Source organism: Aythya marila (assembly GCF_965140915.1).
Source record: "Aythya marila genome assembly, chromosome: 1".
In the NCBI taxonomy this organism is placed as follows: Eukaryota; Metazoa; Chordata; class Aves; order Anseriformes; family Anatidae; genus Aythya; species Aythya marila.
Genome location: NC_139042.1, coordinates 143,363,401 through 143,384,591, shown reverse-complemented (window position 1 = coordinate 143,384,591; position 21,191 = coordinate 143,363,401). Strand labels below are relative to the sequence as shown.

Here is a 21,191-nt window from a genome sequence, read left to right as displayed (position 1 = left end):
GGGAACAATTATTCCATTGCAATAAGATGGATGAGGGCCTGTCTAAAGGAGCTGCCATTTCTGTCTCTGTCCAGACTCGTGAGGACAGGGGACTTAATTCTTCCTTGGAAGAAGACATAATTGCGCATTCCCTAAACAAGCTCTTTCACAATGATCTGGGTTAGCTTAGAAACTCAGTAATGGAAGTTTCCTAGCCCAGACAGTCTTGATAGAGTGATTACTTTGAGCAGTTGCTTTGGTGGTGGTGGTGAGGATGAACCTCCCCACAGTCAGTGCTTCAGCTCCAGTCAGCAAAAATACGTAGACACAGCCTGAAGTCACACAGGGATGTGGAGGAACATTTAATCTTGAATCAGCTAAAAAAGGGTGCAAACTTAAAGTAGAATAGAGGCATCAAGAGCATGTGTGATCATTCTGAGTCAGAATTTATGTTTAATTTAATTTAGCTTGCTTCACTTTGGCTTTGGGGTTTGCTTCCTACACCAACATGGTTGAACATGACTCTAGCTCCACCAAGAAAGAGGTGCAAACACAGCTGTGTGCCTGTACTTTTGAAAGCTTGTCAACAAAATTTGTTTCCAATTGATGTTAAAGTTACATTCAACAGGGTAGGAATTGTGTTTGCTTCAATTCTTCAATTAATGTTTTACTTTACATTGTGTGAAGTAACAGAGTGCTCTCTGATGACTAAATACAACAATCTTTTAACAATTTCTTTTTTTTAAAAAAAAAAAAAGGAAAAGTGGAGATTAAGACTTTAGTCAGTGAAAAGTACAGATGGAACCACAGACCACGCTGCTGCATGGCAATTCATGTATTCAGTCAGAGATGATCTGGTTTTCCTTCCTGCTTCTGTCATTTTCTGTTTGTATGTTCTTGGATACATCAGTGGTCATTTAACTGCCTCTGCCTTGACTTACCCGTCTGCAAAATAAGCAGGAAAGCACTTATTTCTTCTGGTAGGGACTGTGAAATTAAATCCACTGATATTCACAAAATGCTTGGAGAATGAAGGACAACAGAACTTGGTTCTCACAGAAGTCCCGTGTACGTATTATTTCAGTGTATTTAATTTCTGCAGAAACATTCCTTCAGAAAAACATAGGTTACAAAAGAATGGTTGATTGCCCTTTGACTCTTTTCAGAATGGTTGGGGCAGATATTTTTCTCACATAACTAGGGTTTGTGGTGAGTTTGGGGATTTTTTCGTTTCCCCAAAAATACTACTTTGACTTGTGTGGCTACAAAGAGAAGAGTCCTGCAGATATGCATAAATATTCACAAAAATTAAAAACCTAAAGAAAAAGAAAAGAGCCCAAACAATCCACAAAACAACACAACATCTCGTTTTCTTGTTCTCATTTCTCTAAAGTAGCTGATAGGATTCCCCCAGAATTTCCAGCACTCGCTGAACCTTGACCCAAGAAGCTTCATGAGAAATTTCTTCCCTAAGGGTTATTTTGGATAGAAAGTTCTAAGATCCCGAGTATAAAGGTTTTCACAGCTATAATTATAGAATCACACAGCTGATTCATGTAATTTGACAAGGAATTATAACTTGCCTGCTTCAAAGGTGTGTGTCAAGGTGTATGGTAACTGGTGATGTGAATCTTGCAGCATCTGCACTGAGGCTATTCCATCATTCTGGTGTACAATTCAGAAGTTTCTGTTGCGTGTTTACATACCTGGGGCAATCCAGATTACAGTAGTGTTAAGTTTCTTGGAGCTCCTTTCGTGTACTCCCTTCTCTCAGAGAGAGTTTTATAAACATTTGACTCACAAACCAGGGATGGGGAAATGGCAGTGAAAATACCCACATGTCCTTTCATACTTAGAGAAGTTCACACTTTTTTGTGGGGGGGTTATTGTATGCATGGAGCATCACCTGTTGCTGGCTCTCAGAAGGAAAGACATGACAAATGAATATGTATTTTTCAGAAAGAGCTGAGAAATGGTAGCTTGGGCTGAAGGCTTCAATTTTTACTGGCTAAATGAGTGGAGGAACTGTACCTGTTTGTCAGATGGAGGTGAACAGAGAAGCAGAGGCATGGCTCAGCTCTCAGGCATGGGATGGAATGAAGCCAAAGGAGGCAACTTTTTGACAAAAGACACAAAAATCAGTTTATCCATGGTTTAGCAGGTGCTTCACATTGTAAAGGACTCCCACACTCAAAGATGGCTTAGTGGAAGAGTTTGACATTGGCCAGCCAGGAGAAGTGTATGTTACCATGACCATAACCAGGCTCATGAATACTCACTAAATAAAACCCATGCGCTGTGCCATCAAATCTGTGATGTGCAGGTGTGGGAGACACTTGTCTGTATCTCAGTGTGTAAAACTGGTAAAGGGGAAGAGATGGGGCCGTTAAAGACTGCTGCTGAGGGGAAGGTTGCAGGACGAGGGGGAAGGGGTCCTGATGCACAGGAGGTGGCAGAAGGGCTGTCCTGGACTGGTTTAGTACAGCTGCCAGCTGACCTTGTCCTCTAAATGGGGTGCAGCAGCAATGGCTCACTGCCTCTCTTGGCAGGGCATGGGGCCACCACCATGCAAAGCTCAGAGCATCCCCTCAGCCTTTGGCACTCACAGGCGCCATCTTGTCACCTCCTGAACTGCTTCATGTCCTTCCTGCCCCCCCCAGGAAGACCCATGCTTCCCAGGCCTGCTCCCTCTCCACTACCCCGCTTCAGTGGTATTATATTTATAGAGTAGGCACAGAAATCTGTTATAAGTATTATGCTTTTGTAGCCACTGACCTCCATGGTCCTCTCCCCTTACCTCAGGGAAGTGGCAGTACCCCTGTCCAACAGCAGGCAGTACAGGCAGGTAATATATTTCTTCTGTCTCCTTACTTTGTGCCCTGTTTTCTTATTCACTGGCCACTGCTGAACCATTTCTGAGCAAGGACTGTCACCAAAGAGCACAGTGGGACCTCAGTATGGGCCTGAGGCAGTATGAGTGTTCAACAACCCTAGCAAAGATTATGATATGAATTAAGCTGGGTTGCCCAGTTAAGCTGGGTTACTCTGAAATTCTTGCCACAACAGGCATAAAAAAACTTAGGTCTCTTCCTGTGAGCCTCTCGTGACTTCAGAGAAGACATATCAAAGATGAATCTGTCTCCCAAGAGGTGCTCTGGCACGTAATATTGCTGTGGACCTATGTTCAACTGCTGGCAGGTTCTCACCAAGTCCTGGCAGGCAATGTTTTAGATACATCAAAGGAAATTGCTATTCTCATGGCACATCATTGCCTTTTCTTTCTGCTGCAGTGCTATCAGACTCCTATACTAGCCCTAAACCCAGTGTAAGAACCCTTGCTAACAAGAGTCCCTCATACTCTTGCATAGGAAGCCTCTGTATGCCTATTGTTTCAGTGAGACCAGATTTACTGAGTGGTCAGTCGGGCTAATTCACTACTTGATATGCTTCCTATCAACATCCCTTGCCCTTCTCTACCTTCACACCCAGAATTTCACTGTGGACGTGGTTTGCTAGCATGGGATCAGACTCCCTCTCTCACTAAGACATTGGTACTTGCCTTTTGCCACCCCACAACAAGGTGGAGTGCCAGGGCTGGATCAGCCTCCAGTGCATAAAGCCACTGGTTTCTCTGGGATAACTCCAAGGATCTGATCAACTCCACTTGCCTCATTTTCCCCATATACCCTGAAATGTGAGGTTCAGCTGCTCAAGATGAGAAAATCCCCTTGTTTGGGAAGGGCATAAACGAATGTGCTCTCTACGTGGGAAGTCTGGACCAGTTAGAGCTGGTGGGAGGAATGTACAGGGTAGAGGAGAAATGCCACATCTGGCTGGAGAACAAAGGACCCATTAGTACAGGCTTAAGAAAAAGTCTCCTTCTTCTCAGTGTCCTGTCGTCATGCTGTCTGTCTGCTAGTGTCGGAGTTACAAGTCTCTGGAATCAACACGGGTAATGCTACACAGACTTTGCAGGTCACTGCAACCGAGGGAGAAGAGCACAGGATCATTCTCACTCCTAAGTGTGATAGCATATTTCATATCTGCCTGTCGACTGACTAACGCTTGGTGATTCTTCACCTTAACCTCTAGCATGCCCTATAAAGGCTTTAGTCTTGAGCAGCAATCTGAAATCTTGCATTCTGAGTGATGTGCACTAGTGAAAGCAATCACTGCTACCATTTGGACCTTCCCTACTCCTACTGCTGGCTACACCCAGACTTGGACCTTCAGCTGACTGATCTGAAATGAGAGGCAGCTTCTGCTGGAAGGAGAGAACCTGCTACCTCTCCATGCTCTCCTGGCCACACAGACCTACCTCTCCTGGGTGTCAGCCCTTGTCTGATCCTGCCAGGAACCAGTTCAGCACAGCAGACCAGAAACCCTGACAAAGAGAGATGAGTTTTCTCTGAGTTTAGCTCCCTGAGAATCAGCTGTACCATGGTCAAAGGAATGGCACAGGAGGAGGAGTGCACCCTGGCAGTGGGGAGTGGGATCATGCCAGAGGGGCTGTAATAACTGGACTAATTTTGTTAAAAACATGGTGAGTAAGTTCCACAAACTCTTGATGATTGAATTGCACACACTACAGTGATGTATGTCACAGGAATAATTATTTTAGAAGCACTTGAGATTTTCTTTCTGAAAGATTTTTGTTTCTCTCTCTCTCACTGCAGACTGGTGTTATACAAACACAAATCACACAGATTGTCCCAGAACCCAAACAACACTACTGAAGTCCACTGGGGCAGGGACACTGCTTGGCTGGTGATGTTATATTGCCATCATTCTAGGAAATTGCTAAATGAGGGTAAAGGTCCTACAGCACTAGAAAGCACAAGCTGGCTGTTGCTGCAGAAGCAGGCAAATAAGTGCCCAAGCCAAGAACTTGTAAGTATGTCACAGCCTTGAGGCACAAGCTAAAGCCGTGAAACAAAAAATTCAAAACCAAAAGTCTAACACACTCACTGCATTCCCTCATCAGGCCTAGACCAAAAGTGGGATGTGGGAGATGGGATTTAGAGCAGTAAGTGGGACTTTCCATTTGTTTTGTGGGCGTTTTAGAAAAATCCCTCCTGTTAGGCCTACAGCTAACTCAATCTGTCTGCATGTCTAAAATTTTCCTGCTGCTGACCTGGTCAAAACCTGAGCACTGGAAATAAATTATCCAATGATTTAAAAAAAAAAAAAAAAAAAATCCCTTGCAAGTTGCTTATAAACCTGTCTTTATTTCTGCAGATGTACATAGCATTCAAAGCATTCACCAAACAGCTTCTGCCAAAAATTTTAGCATAGGGTCTGTTTTCCGGAGTGATTATTTTATCTGTTTACTCTTTTTACTTTTGATGTATGAATGATTCCGTAAATGGTGATGTATTATTTCTGTTTCTCATCCCAGAGGATTGTAAGTTTTTTAAACCAAGGAGTAAGAAACTATAAAAAGAAAGAAGCAACATACACTACACGGTCTCTTTAGCAATATGAATGTGGATGGCGTTCATCCAGTGCACATCCTTTAAACGCTCGTTTATGCAGAACATAACACTCATTCATGAATTAGAAAATATAAAAATCCAAACCTAATAAAATGCTGGAGCCATTTATATTCAACATTAATCTTTGCCTCATTTTGCAGTGTTCATCCTGGGCTTTGACAAACCTAAGCTGTGGCAATAGCGTGTGAGTGTTACTGACTTCAGCTGCCCACAGACTTTCCCCTGGTTACTGCCACTGCGGAGGGAGTGGTCGAACGGATGTCATCGCAGTTGCTCCCATTCAAAGCCTGGTATATTACTTTAAATCACCAATGAAATAGGGTTGTGTTAAGATGCCAAATCATGAGCTGCAGCAGCTGAGGTACACAGCTAAACAGATTTAATGGGTCTTTTGCTGCTGAAAAGAATGGCCCTGTATGGCTCTCTCTTTCTCACTCCCCCTGCAAATCTCTGTGCAAGGGGAGGGGATGAGAGTCAGGGGGAGTAATAGCATAAAGAGGTGCAGATAAATCAGCCAGAATGTGACTGTCAAAGCTGTACTACTATCTTGATTTGTAAGCCTTTGTTTCCCGAAGCAAAAAAGAATGGGTGATAGGACTTTGTATGTTTTTTCTTTTGTTTCTCTCCCAAACATGTTTTTCTGATCCCAGCTATCTTGGAATATACTCTGTTATATCTCATCACGTTATTGGTCTGCCTGCTCAGTTTCTTGTCAATGGCAGATGTTAAATAGGGGAAGATGAAACTTTTGCTTGGAAGCCACAAATAAAAACGTCTGGTAAGAAAAATCCATTATTGAAATTAATTCGTGTTAAAGTTTTATCTTTTAACAGGTAAGCTAATCTTTCCAATAAAAGATTTTAATTTAAGCTTTGTCTTAGCACTTGGCTGGCTAGCGTAGATCTGGCGAGGATGCTGTACAGCCTTGTGGCTCTTTTTTCCTTTCAGCCTCATTTCCCTTTAGCATCTCTCTGTGCAATTTGAGGTTCTGTTAGTCTTCCTAGAAGTCAAAACTGGAAAAGAGACTCCTTTGAAACACGCTGAACAAGAAAAATGTTGTGAGGGAGAAAGTGGATTAATGGGAAATACCTCTTGCTGGTAAAGACCTGTTCCAGGTCTCACTTCTGGTCAGTTGGCAAAGATCTTCTCTAATGCTCTAATGCAAGACACCACTTGCAGTCTGGTCAGCAACCATACTATTGCCTGTAGGGAGCTGAAAAGGGTTTTTATTTTTATCCTGCCATTGGATTATGGGATTTGAAGGTACCATTTTTAACTTGCATAACTGTAAATATTGTTACTGGTCATAACATTTTCCTGACCTCTTCTCAATGTTGCTCCAATATTTGTCTTTCTGACCTGCTCCAGGAGATGGCAAATTCCACAGGCTGATGACACGCTGGGCGAGGGAGTGCCTCCTGTTAGGGAGACTTCTAGTTTTGCTAAACCAGCTCTTGTTCTCCTCTTTTAGGATGAGCAAAAAAGTGGGTGACCGATCAATCATCCTTAGAAATGTCTTAAATCTTGATCTCTTCTAGCTCTCCACTGTGCTAGGCTAGAGGCTCATATGATTTTTATTCTCTCATTACCTCTCCAGCCTGGCTATGTGAGTGTTGTGTAAGAAATGCTCTTAGTTACGGTGCAACTGCTCTGGGACCCTATAAATAAAAATCCCTATTTCTGTACTGTATCACAGTTAACATTCGTAACTGTGCCTGCCACTCCAGCCAGGAGCTGAGGAGAAGCGAGTCACACGTCACTGCCCCAGAGTGTGCAGCACACGTTCCCACCGGCTCCTCGTAAACCCACAGCTGGAAACTTCCAGGAAAACACCTGCTCTGCAGGCAGTGCTCAGAGCAGGGACTCAACAGAGGCTTTTAAATTTACTTTCTACTGAAAGACTTCTTCCCCACCCCCCTCCATCAATCCCCACATCCCCCACTTCTCAAGTCATGTCATGCCAGGACCCTTTGCCTGTCCCAGCTGTGCAGCTGTATGCCATGCTCTTTCCCTCCCCTTCCAGCCCTGCATATTTTCTGGTCCTAAGAATGCAGAAATCTGTGTGCATTTGTGTGTGTTTTGTTCTTTCTGGTAGCTTCATCCCTGCAAGGTGTCACTACGAAAATCTCAGTAGCATGATTTTTCTTCTGGCAACCTGTTTAGAGGTAGATAGAAACACTCTGTATCTTTCAGCTCTAGAAACAGATCTGTATGCTCTTTTCAATATTATAACTCAAGGGAACATTGACCTTTAGGGCTTACCAACCTTTTCTGAGTATCGTAAAGACTGCTTTTGGCTGAAGGTTCCATGGATCACTTTTGGCTCTCATTTAATGTCAAAATGGGTTGAAAGAGAAAAGTCTGACGGCAGAAAAATCTCAAGTCCAGATTTTTCCATAGTTTATGAGCATTTTAATCTGCAAAGCTGATTTTTTCATCTATAAAACCTGGGATAAAAATCCAATATAGACCTGAAATTTTCCATTGTGCGGAAATATTTAATATCCAAGGAGTTAGTTTGGCTTTTTATTTAGCCTTTTTTTTTTTTTTTTTTTTCCCTGTGCCCTCTCTCCCCAGTTTCTGTGTTACTGATTTCTATATTTTTTGCCTTTTTACCTAGTTCTAGAAAAGCCTAACCTCTCTCTTTCTGAGTGCTACACAGAATACATTTTCAACAATTGTCAAAGCCACCTGTATATTTTCCTCAGCTATGGTATCTCTTATCTGAACTTAACTGCTAGAAGGTCTTAAAAAACTGCTCTGCACCTCGTATCTTAGGGGACGTGAGCCTTATTTTCTGCAGGATCGGAGATCTTTGGTCCTTCTTTCTAGACCACTTACCTATCTCTGGGATAATGTGGTTATTCCCAAAGGTTTCTAATCTTACATTACGGCCTCTGTGACGTGGGCCAAAGAGTTAAAAACTGAGACAGACTTCCCCACTTTCAAGTCTGAGGGCTGTTAAGACCATTACAGACAGAAAAATCAGCTGCAGAATTTGGACACTGCTGCTGACCTTCCCAGGGCTGGAAGCTGTGACCCAGGCAAAGCTTCGTGGTCTCCCCTTCTCTGGAGTTGGCTGAAGTGCAAATCTGGGCTTGAAGTTCTGATGTTTGACAGGTGTTTGTGATCTGGGCTTTTGATTCCATTTCATCTCTAACAGTTTCTTTTTCCAAAGCCTTGGGCAGTTGCCCTTTCCTAAAACACATGCTGAGCACAAGAAACACCCTTCTTAAAAAACACAAACACTCAGAAGAGGAACACAGAGAACTGAAAGAGCTTTATCAAGAAGTTTTGTTTTCTATAAACCCCACATAGGAAACCCTGGCCTCTGCGCTCCCTCAGCATTTTCTGTATTTATTTCTTCTCCTCCTCTCCAGATCAGGAGCACTTTCTGCCAAACAGAGAAAGGCTTTGTAAGATGAGGAAAGGCACAGATTTTTGCAGCTTGTAAAGTATGTGCTGCCTCCTTCTGAGAGCTAAACTCTTAATTTCTGCCCCTGCTGCCTCTCATTCCCCCCAAAAAGCAGCCCTTCTTAGTAATATCCCCCTTCTTTCCCAGACTCTTTCGGAAAAAGGTTCATAATAACTCCTGCCAGAAAAAGGGAAGAGATCCTGCCACTGGCTTTTCTTCAAAGGACAGCAGAGGAAAAAAGCGGCACTGCATTTTCAAGTGAAATCAGCTGCGAAAGCTGAGGAGCAAGTGGAAGGAGGGATGGATATTTCCCCCAAAGCGGGGATCTTCCCTCCCACTTCCCCTTCCCCCGGGTATTTCCCCGAGATGGACTCACTTGCAGGTTGATGCTCTCCCCTTCTGAGGCCATCCTGCTGCCCCCAGGTCCCTTCCTCGGCGGACCACGCAAGGAGCGGGGCACTCTGTGTGCTCCCGCAGCCTCTCTCCTCGCTGGACCGGGACGCGCAGCTGCTGGAACAGACCTGCTATTCATCTGCCGGCGGCCGGCCGCCCGCCTTGGCATCAGCTGGGGGCTGAGAGGGGGTGGCACGCTGATTCTTCATTGTCCAGGCAGCATGTGGAACAAGTGTTCCTCTTAGACTTTCCATGACAGTTGTGTTCCTTACGTGTCGGCGCTACCTCCGAGCCCAGCTGAGCCTCATGAGCTCACTCGGGCTGGGACGCGGTGATGCGGACGGTGTACCAAGAGGTTCCTGGCATGGGCTGTGCGGCCACGGCAGCGATACCCAGCTCGCCCTCCCTCACCAGCACGCAGCAGAGAGTACGGATGAAAAACTAACGGGTAAAGAGATTAGGTCCAGAAAGTTGTGCCAGCTAGCTGCTGCTGCTGCACGGAAGATATTGTTACAGCCGAGATGAAGTTTCCACTTCACTCTGTTTGTAGTCACTTCTTCTCATTTTTCTCCCCAGCCAAAATGCCCTTCCTTTCCCTTCCTCAACACATTTTCCAGCTTGAATTTGATATGGCTGGTCTCAGCTGGAATGAAATCCTGCTTTTCGCTGAAGTTAAAAACATCTACAAATGACACTGGAATGGAAATTTATACAGCCAGAATCAAGTCATACCGTAGAAAAATAAGTAAGTATTAGGTGAAATGCTCAGAAAAATCAGTGCAATTCTCTAGATTTCAGATAAATTCTGCTACTTTGCACTGCCTGCAGATCAGGTAGGCTTGTTTGGCTTTTTGAAGGACAATTTCTGCACAGTAGCATGGAAAATGTATGCTAAGTAATATATTCTGTTTAAACAGCTTAACCAAATGTATGTCCTAGTAGTCCAGCTTTATAAAAAGTGCTGACAACTCTGTCAGTAGACGATCGTGTCACACTGATGCTTCCCAGCAAAGGCCTAGGTTTGCAGTGATAATACCAAGTGCTTAGTACTGCAAGTTCGCTTCAAAGTGCTGATGAACTTACTCTGCCTGAATTCCTCTCTACCAGCTTTTTTTTTTCTTCCTTACAGATGTATGAGATGAAGAGGTGAGATATGTCCAGTAAGTGGCCAACACCATGCAGAAAAGCAGGACTAGGACACAGCTCTTTTGACCCTCGGGCTGTGGCTCCACAGCAGCTTAAGCCCACCTTGGTTAGGGATGCTGCAGCTTTGCCCAGCTTACCCCTCACCTCTGGCCTCTCCTTGGGCTGACACCAACCAGCTGGGAGCTGACCCAGCCACAGGCTTATCTGGGGCAAGGAGAGGGGCGTACCCATACAATTCATATGGAGAAAGGTTTTTTCTACTGTCAGAAGCTCTTTTGCTCCATGACGTGTCTACATGCAGTGGGTCAAGGTTTCTTTCACTGGGGAGCAGCAGTTCATAGTTCAGATCCTTTTCCCCTCAAGCTCCTTGGGCCACATGGAGGTTCCACATCCCTGGCAATCCTGACTTACAGTAAGGGATAAAGCAATAACTCTTCTGCTGAAAACATAAGGCAGAATTGTCGTTTGGGCCAAATCTGGGCCCCTGTCCAACACCTAGACATGCACTCTATAAACCAACAACTTCCCTTCTAAAATGTGTAGCAGCAGCTACAGCAACTGGCTTCTGTATTCTTGCTTTCTTTTGTTTCTATAACACAGTCAGTTTTCAGATTTATCGTTGTCTTCTGAAAGAGAATGAGACAAAAAGATTTTGGTTCATTTAAAAGATATGCCCTGCTTACGCAAGTTTAGGTGAGGCTGACTCTGCAATCACAATGAAAGCCACCTTCATGGCTTCTACTCTTGAATGAGAATTAAGATCCCCGTGTCTTGCTGTCAGTTAAGTGATTGTTTGAATGTTATGTTAGGCCATTCATTGCTACTTTTCAGCAACTGATGACTTTTTAATTTTATTTTTTATTTTTTTTTAAGGAGCACTTAAACCAAAATGCAGGCATCTGCTGCCATTGACTTGCTGTGCTGATGGGAGTCTGTATGTTAAAAAACAACTCCCTGAAAGTATACTACTGCAGAGACGTTCATATAGAAAGTTACCTGTTTTAAAATACTTTTCTTAGATTAGTCTATGCAAAAATAATAAATAAATCTATGGTTGTTCTATTTATAAATAATAAATAAATATGTCTGGTTTATTAATAGATAATTTATACTGCATATACTGTGTTTGTTGAGGCTGTTCCTGGGAATCAAAAGGAGTTCATGTTGTGCAGGTTCTTTGTGGACAAATCTCCAGTGAATGACCCATGAAGTCTGGCCAAAGTTTCAGAGTCTCCGCATGTCATGAGCATAAAAACAAGTCCAAAATAGCTTCTGGTAGGCAGACTGGAATGAAGTATCTGTCACTTTATTTGGTAGATAAACAAATAACACCAGTGAACTATCTTCAGACAAGACTGCGTGATCTATAACAATATGCCCTTTTATAACTAGTTCTTCTTAGCACTGTATCTAAATGCTATAATAGGGTGTTTTTTCCTTACACTCTCCAAAGAAGTATTGCAAAGAGTAATAGTCTTGCACTATGTCCTCAGAATACCTACAGAAATCAGTCAAACTTTACAGTAATCCTTGTGTCCATCACTTCAGTCAAGCTAGGTTCCCAATTTGCTCTCCCAAGACAGCATGAAAGAGTTTTTCTGCAAAGCATGTTAGCAATAATGGCTGTATCAACCTCCCTTGAACTGTCTGGAGCCAAACACATTAGAACGAGAAAACTTCAAACAATAACATTTTTCTTGGAAATTTTTTGTGTATGTCACTAATAGCAAAGCTCAGAACTGGAAAATGAAAGAAAAGAATGAAGTGGGTTTATTTTAACTTGAATCGTAATAGCTTACCAAGAAAGGATGCCTAATGAACACAGATATAACTAAGATTTACTTGTTGCTAAATCTGATGGCAAAGAGCTAAACTTTTCAAACTGTCCTTCTAGTAATTGTTATGATGCCATAATGCACTATTACAGCGGTCCAAGGACGAAGGCGTAGAAAGTGCAGCACAACATCTAAAAGGGATTGTGTGATATGAGTGGCACCGCTCATGAGATCTACGCTCACTGACTCTTCCAGACTGCTTTTATTAAATGAGATAAGCGGGAGACCTCCAAAACCCGTCTGTTCTAATGGATGTTGATTTGGTTAGAGAGTCTTTTTTGGCAATATGTACTACAGATGGATGGGGAAAGAGCAGCGTTCCTTGAAAGGAGGGTGGGGAGTTCTTGGGGCATGACAAAGAGCGAGTACATGATTTCCCTTGCAAGATCAGCCCACGCTAGCTGAGAGTAGAGGGGAGGCTCAGTGGAAGAGCCGCGTTCACTTGGGAGGAGCACGCATGGCAAAGTTGCTTATTTCCACCCCCGTCCTCTTCCCTCCCATATGCCAGCCAAAGTTCTTGCGCAGCCACCCAAGAAACCAGACAGAAGAACTTATTCCAGCTGGGGAAAATAAATAAATAAATAAAATTTGCCAGGCTATTTTTTTGGCTGGGATCAGATCCCTGACCTGGTTCTGCACATAACTGCACAAACACTTATGCTGGCAGTAGAAGGGCGCCCAGCGGGAAATGGAAAAAGCAGCTGGGAGTGGAGAAGGGTGGGGACGAGCCGGTTCAAGCAGCATTGCTGCTGGATGTGTAACCACAGCGCTGCAGTGCTGGTGCCACCAGTGGGGCTGGCCTCTGCAAGGGGGATGTGGGAGGAAGAGCTGCAATTCTCAGGCCTCAGCTCTGGCCAGCGGAGACTGCCAGCAGCAGAAAGTGGGCTGTGCTGTGCAAAGATGGATGCAAGAATTACTCCTCCCCATAACTCTCAGATTTCTTGTGGTGCTCAAGAGGGAACCATAACCAAGACCACAAGAGTTTCTGTAGGACAACTACATTTCTAACAGAGCAAACAACAGCGCAACTTCACTTCTTAACCCTTCCCAGGCCTTCATTTTGTGTTATGAAAGTGGTTGTGTTTTGTTTCTGAGACACCCTTTCTCCACCCTACAATTTTGGGGCACCTCTTCATTATATCAGAAAAGGAGTATGCTGCTGTTATGGGTGCATTCACCTGCGCCTCTGAGAGGATATGAAAAAAGCTAGGTTTATTTAGCTTAACAAAATGAAAAACAAGAGGGATACTGATGTCATCTACAAACCCACTAAGCTGGAAAACACCAAGGAAGTAGAAACACAGCATTAGCACAGGACCTAATTAAGAAACTGGCCAAGAAAATATGCAAGGTTAGAAATTAGAGGAAGGTTCTCAGCTGTCAAAGTGCAGGCGCTGGAGAAGCCAGACAGTGCAAGCAGCAAGGACGAGCAACCAAACCCATCTGGAGATGGGGTTTGCTCAGCCTACCAAGAGAACTACCCAATGTGGTTGCCAGTGGCAGCCAGAGACTGGACCCGTTAACCATTCTGGGCCCAAATCCCATTTCCTGTGTTTTACTGGTGGTCATCTCTGAAGATCACAACTCGGCAATGCTGTCGTGCATGCCACCTCAAAAGCGAAGGCAAGCAACTCTTTGGCCAAAAGGACCTTTTTTTTTTTTTTTTGCAACTTATTTAGGTGCAATAGTCCCATTGTCTATCAATGAGTGGTAGGGTTCTAGCTCCCGGCTGGCAGGCCTAGTTTCACCTTTAGCAGGAGAGAACCACAGAGTGTAGTTGGAAGGGGAATAATTTTAAGGCTCCAGAAACTAAGAACCCAAAGGTGCAAGCATATTTCTAAAATTCCCCAAAGGGTGACAAATGGATGTATACTTATCCAATCAATCACTAAATTATATGAAAGCAAGGCTGGAAGGGATTTTAAGTGGTCACAGATTGCTTTTTCTGTACCAGTAGGTCAGTGGTCCCTGTCCCATTAGCACACATGTTGCCCCAGCCTGCTCCAAAATCATTCCAGCTGTGGAGATTTCCAAGGTGTCCTGTCCCAGTGCTTCTATATCACCTCCCTTACAGCTAGAAATGGTTTTGTTAATACTGACCCCCCCCCCCCCCAAAAAAAAAAAAAAAATCCAAACCCTTGCTGCAATTTTTACACTGTTACTCTTATCCTCTCCATGTGGGAGAGAAGAGATTATTTCCTTCCTCTTTAGTGAAGTCGTTTACATTTTTGAGGACTGTTATCATGTCTCTGTTCAGTCTTCTCTATATTTAAGAAAACAAAAATTCCTTTGCAGTTTCCTCATAAGTTATATTTCATAGATCTCCGAGCACTCTTGCTGCTCTCCGAACTCTTTTCAGTTGAATAATTGGAGAGGTTTGAACTGTTGGCAGTCTGCATTCATTCAGCACAGGTGAAAATGGTCATAGGGGTGCAAGTGAGAGACATAATAGCAGAATAACCTTCTGTGGATTTGGACTGATAATAGGAGTCTGGGGCACAGACTGTAATTTTTGTGGGGTTTGACTAAGAGCAAATTTTCTGTCTGTCCTTGAAAGAAAATCACCACTTCCAGCTAGACAGCCAGGACAGATGCTAGACCAAAAAGATTCTTCTAGCACACTCTTCACATTTTTTAAATGTTGTGGTGAGCCACAATCAGAAAGTGAGAATAGATTAAAGGTAGAGCAGGCTGTAGGGAGCCCAAGGTCACCTCCTGACCACCAGCTGAAGGTCGTATAGCTAAGAAGCTACTGATAATTCCCAGAAATCCTAGCAGCCCAGACTTGCTTTGGAGTGATGAGACCACGTCCCATTCAGAGAGAGGTTCCTGAAGCCTAAGCACTGTTTCCTGGGTGCTGAACTCTTGGCGTTTATCTTCCTTAGTCAAACACCTGCCACTGCAGAGGTGAGTTAAGAACATTAATTAACCACAGGCCTGGCAGGAGAAGATACCACTCCAAAGAGGGGGAGCCAAGTCAAACTCCAGCCTGACTGGTGTTTCCTTGAGCTCTTTGGGAGCTCACCTGGACAAAGAAATCCCATGTCAGTCCTTATCTCCTCCAGAGGAAGGCGTGAAAGGTTAGGAAGGGGTTATGTGCATTCCAGTCTACACCCCTTCTCTGCTGCACCTCAGCAGCAGCCTGCAGAAATTACAGGTTGCTTCATGCTCTCTTTTCATCTCATTAGTTCAGGACAGATGGATACCTGAAACTTCACCAGCAGCAGGTCAGGAGGCACGTACGCGTGTGTGTGCGCACACACCGAGGCACACACCCCTGTTACATGAGCACTGCTAACATTGCGTGGTCTTCTGGAGTCATAATGAATTCTTGTTTTCTGAGTCCTCCAGTGATTACTTAAACATCCTTTGTGACACTTCTCAACCTAAAACTCGCTGCTATCTAAATTTCCCTGTGGATCTTTCTACTGACTTCAGTGCTTATGGCCTCGGTCCATATGTGACTTGTCCGTGTGGGCCTCAGCAGTGTTTCCTAGCCTTGCTGGACCTGGCAGCTTTGAAGCCATTTTCCAGGGTAAAATTTGGAAAGTTCAGCTAATTAAAACTCCCTCGTACATGCTCCTTTGCTTTTCTTCTGGAATTCTTCTCTGAACACGGCTCTTGGGAAATGGGCAAACTAAGGATGCTCGCCCTTCTTGCCCCTTTCCATATTAGTACCTTTTCTGATGTTCCTCTCTGCTTGAAAGGAATCTTTCCCAAACCTGTCCCTGGCAGCAGATCTTGCCATTTGCACATTTTGCACTCTGCGAACAAATGCTGCAAAGTTCCCTGTGTGGCAACAGCATTTCACCTGTATGCCGTTTTCCCAACGGCTGAGAATTGGGAACTCAAATCCAGCAGTGGCTTACTCATACAGACTAGTTCAGAATATTCAGATCACTTCCATTTACTTCATCTGGAGCTAAATACGCTCTGCAGAAAGTGAACCAACCCTCTACAATGAACCCCTCTCAGATTCCCTCTCCTGTAGCCTCCCTCCCTCCAGTGTCCAGTCCTCCACCCCATGACCCCACAGAGAACTGACCTAAGGACAAGTTGAGGGATAGGTCAGGAAATGGCTTGTTAAAGGCATTCCCTTCTGCCATCCTTGCTTATTCCCATTTTAACACCGCACATTAACTATAAAAGCAACCCTCAGTCTTGCTTGCTCTCTCCCTTCCCCCACCCCTGCCCTCCTGACAGAGTTTCCAAATAAACCTTGAAACCCACTATCAGTTGTAAAACCCCTAATCAATGAAAGACACAGGAGTCAGTAATATGAAACCCTCTGTCTCAAGATCTTAGTGTTTCTTACTGAACTTCAGTCTCTAAGGTCAGGTATTTGAGCTGCTGTTTGGCTTGATGTTCATTGAATACAAAGTCAAACAAGGGGCAAGCCTAAGTAGGTTATTCCTCTGTTTACAAAGCAAGCAGCATGCTGACTCCCAGCAAAAGGGACGTTAAAAGGGCATCCTCAGGTAGGAAAGCACCTGGAGGACAGCAGAGAAAAATAAGGAGAGATTTTGTATGGTGGGAACTGGAGCATTGGGCTGCTTTGCCTCCAGGTACTGAAGAACTGCAGACAACTCCAAAAGCAAAGACTACAAGATAATGAAAGCCATAATTTGCAAAGAGCTGTTTTAAGAGCAAAACATGTGGAGGATAGCTAAAGCCAAGGCCTCCTACAAAGCCCCCTTAAATCCACAAAAAGTCCTCTTGTCTACAGCGAGCTTTAAAGCAGCCCTGAAGGGACAGAGCAGGGGAGGGGGAGATTCCACCTACTTTTGAAACAGGATGGAGGAAGGGAGCTATTTAGGGAGGTAAAAATACAGGTACAATGGGACTGAATTAAAACAGCAGCACCTGGCAATTGCACAAAACGTACTGAGTGTTTGGCATCCTGTGTCTGGGAAGACCCATGTTTTTATAATGGTTCTGATTTGACATGATTTATCTCCGGGAAGTATATTGCAACAAGATAAAATAATCGATTTTCACAGTGCAAAGTAAGATTAGGAAACTTAATGCTGCTATCATATCTGTGTCTTGAACGTCCTTTTGCTTTCTTGCTGCTGGGTTCTAGGGGAAAATAGATTTTTTAGTCTCACAGATTATTTCTGTACAGACATTTATGATTACATTATTCCCCCGCCCTAAGATCTCCCCCACAACAAATGGGGGATGAAGAGGTCTTAATGTCTGCTGTCTTCAAACAGTTTTATCAACAACAGCTGAGACCTGTTGACACTTTAAAGACAGTCTATTTAGTTAAATTGCCACGTGTTCCAAGTGCTGCCATTAGGACAATGCCTCAGGTCAAGACCCCACATGCAAAGCTCGATAATGTATATTATTCGGAAGGTCATGTTACTGAAGACTGTGTTTGGAGAGCCATCCAACCCACCCTGAAGTCAGGGGAAAGACTTTTCTCTGGCTTTAAAGGGCTTAATAGCAAGCATACACTGATGCAGTAATTAGGTGCAAAATATGTATTTATTTGCTGACAAACGCCCTTTTTGGGCTGCAAATTGCTAATCAAAAACTTATGCTTAATCTGGTTTGACAGGTATTTTAAGTTACGAGGTGCAGACACAAGAGCTACTGAAATGTTTTTGCTTTAGCTTCATCACTTCCGCAGCATTTGTGATATTTGTGAGCAGCCCTTTAAGAGGTCTTTTTGCAGTAACATTTCCTGGTGGAATGGGAGAATTTCAGGCCTGAGTGTGAGTCGTGATGAAAATCACTAGTCTCTACAGTTTTCACTCTGAATCAGACACAAGTATTTCATTGGTGTGGTTCCAAAGGCTTTGCTGGAATCCCTCTGATTTACACCCATATGAGATCAGCATGAGGCCCCAGTGTTTTCATTTTTCATTTGTTATTCTTGGCCCTAGTGTCCTTTTACCACTGTTGAATACAATGTTCCTAAAACACCAGATGTGCTTCTGAGATGAGGGAATACAGAAAAAAAAAAAAAAAAAGATGCAGGGATTCACTAAACAAAGCATGATTTTCTTTTGCCCTGTAGTCTTAATACTGAGCTTTTACACCAGCATAAATGCATTCATTTCTATAGGGCTGTTTCTGATTACAGCTGGGAAGTGAAGTTATAATCCTTCCTAGTGTAAGGAGTTTTGTTACAGTAGCTCCTTATCAGGATCATTGTGCTAAGCTCAGCATTAGCTTGTGTAATAACTGATGCTTAAATATACAATGCTGGCCACAGAGTGTGTACTAATTCTGGCTTTCCAATCACTTTTCTAGTGTTTCAGTCATATTACTTACTGGTTCCAAACCATTATGGGTTTTGTTGCTCTTTCACTACAGGCTAAGTGGGGCATAACTCACTAGTGAGTTACCTATTAAATAACACAGTTCATATCTGTTATCACATAGTTTATACCAGTTAAAACTGGTGGGAGATCCAGATCTGCCCCAGTACCCTTTGATGTGGTAGGAAGAGCAGGTTCAAATCTGCAGAGTGCTGACCACTCCAATCTCAAACAGCAAAGCATTAAGCAAAATGCTGAGCTTTAGGTGAATGAGTAATGGGACTGAACACCCATCTGCTCCTCAACCTGCACAGCCAAGCCCTGTGTGAGCAGGGAGGCCACAGCTGTGTGTGATCACCTGTAATGTTTCGTGCTTGAATCTGGGATCTGATTACGATAGCCAAGCTATAGCTAGCTACTCACAAAGTCATCTACTTGAAAGGTCTGAGGCACCCTTGCTGATTATGGAAGTTGCAGGGAATTGTTTTCTCCCATCTTGAGGTAAGTTGTTCACTGTTGTCACTGAAGACCAGGCTGTAGGTAAGGGAAAAGAATGAATGGAAAAACCAACCAACCAAACAACAACCAGAGAGCATCAACAGTGATATTCTGCCATGTATCCTGTCAGAAATTAATGTTCAGTTTGTAAGGGTGAGCTGTTGCTAAAGCATTGCTTACCTTTAATTAGCCTTTGGGGATGATAAATGTTTTGAAATGTTTGTTATAGCACTGACAGTCACGCAGGCAGCAACAGTAAATTTAGTATTTTAAGGACATGTTTTGCTCTCATGTATACTGCAGTATATTTGGAGTTGATCACTTGATGTCAGAAATTTACCTTAAATTAGCACTGGTACAGATGATGCCAGAATCTCTACTTGAGTGAGTATCCACTTCTTGCTGCACCCACTAAATTGCATTCAAATGAAGCCAGAGGAATAAGACCCAGCCCCTCCCTGCATGGGCATGAACAAAAGCATTGGTATTTCCAAGCGACAGCATGTCCATCCTGCTTGAGCTGTGAAGCAGGGGCCTGCCAAGATAGAAGAGAGGGGGAAAAGGTGAAATCCTTGACACCAGCCTTGCTTCCAAGGGATCCGCAAATGACTCAGATCCTCTGGCAGAAAGCAGAGACCTTGTGGCAGAGACCTACGGGTGGGATTGTATCGGGGTGGTCATTTATTGTGTCTGCTTCTCCAGGCACAAGCTCTTCTTGTGAGACACTCAAAATATAGGTGCGGTTAGTCGTCCTTCTCTGAAAAAAATATTAGAAAACTGTGTTGGCAGTGCTTTCCTCTCAGCCAATTTCCATCATTTGGATTAGTAAGGAGAATGGTTTGCAAAGTGGCAGCTTGCAGCTCAGAAGTAAAACCATGGATTTAACTAATTGTGTCAGTTAAAATCCTGTATCACTTTCTGGACTTTATCAAAATATAAATCTCTTTTATCCTGGTAACATCTTTGATGTGCAATTAATTCATTTCTGTCTAAAATCCCCCTTTCTTTCACTGAGAACATGGTATTTGCCACTATATGCCTCAAATAATACTTGCTTTCTGCCTAAAACAGTCCCGTCCTAGATGTGTCTAAATTGCAGTAGTGAGCAAAATGTTCTTTGTCTATATAGTAAATAATCAGCTGCTGAATTTCACTAGGTGCTTGGAGATCTTTGGATGGAGGATATAATATGTGTAATATAATATGGCAGGAGTATAGGTGGGCTACGGATGATGGGTAAAGTGAGAATTCCAGGAGTGTTGAGAACTGAACAAAGGAAGCTGAAGGCTTATTGTAAGGCATCCTTTCTTCTCTTTCTTTTCATACTCTTTGTTTTTCAGAGATACAAAAGAAAGTGCATCTAAAAAGCTTTTTCTATTGCATATGTAAAAGATAGCAAAGATGTTCAAAAGCTAAAATCATCTCTCTAGCCACAGCACAAGATGAACTGAGGCTTTACAATTTTCCCCTTTCCAATGTCTTACCCAGTATATGTCATCTGGGATCTGAAGGGGCTGCTCAAGGAATAAGAGATGACATTGTACCTGTATTCAGGTTTATAAAGGTGTGATGGGTCTGTAAATATGAATCTGTGACAGGTGGCCAAATGTTTGCACTCTAGGAGTCTTGAGAACTTGACTGAAACACAGTAAAGGTAATGGAAACATCCCCAGCGACTATCATGTAGCCCTGAAACTTCTGCTACCATGCTTGTGCAATTTCAGCTGTTTAATCATGATGCTGTGAATCCTCCATTCCAGGAGGTAACTAAGCATCAGTATTCATTTATAAGGTGTTTGGGATGCTACTTAAGGTAGGAAGCAATGTAAAAATACATGCGTTTTATTTTCCAGCCCACCATCCCGTGCTTACTTCTAAGTGAATTTCATGTCTTGAAAACCGTCAGGTTGATGGCCCAGGCACAGCATCCTCCTTTTATCTACAAACACTTCCTCCAGCAGCAGAACAAAAGCCCCCTCCGTTCTGATCCCTGACAGTACATCTTCCTGCTGAAGCGACTTCAGATGGCAGGCCCTCCAAGTCCTTGATCTGCCTGCCAGCCTCTGTAACAAAGGTGCAAATTTGTGATGGTGCTATTTATGATGTGCTTCCCCAGCAGATGCTCGACTGGGAGCCTCAAATTGTCTCACGGAGATCA

General features: G+C 43.5%; 1 protein-coding gene across 1 annotated transcript in view; it reads right to left on the bottom strand.

The window, feature by feature from the left end:
• Window positions 1-9,336, bottom strand: part of NINJ2 (ninjurin 2) — a 47,037-nt gene extending 37,701 nt beyond the window's left edge. Inside the window, exon 1 of the mRNA XM_082752066.1 lies at window positions 9,266-9,336. Within this exon, the coding sequence (XP_082608192.1) occupies window positions 9,266-9,298 (33 nt within the window). The 5' untranslated portion in view covers window positions 9,299-9,336. The remainder of the gene's footprint in view (window positions 1-9,265) is intronic.
• Window positions 9,337-21,191: the final 11,855 nt, after the last annotated feature.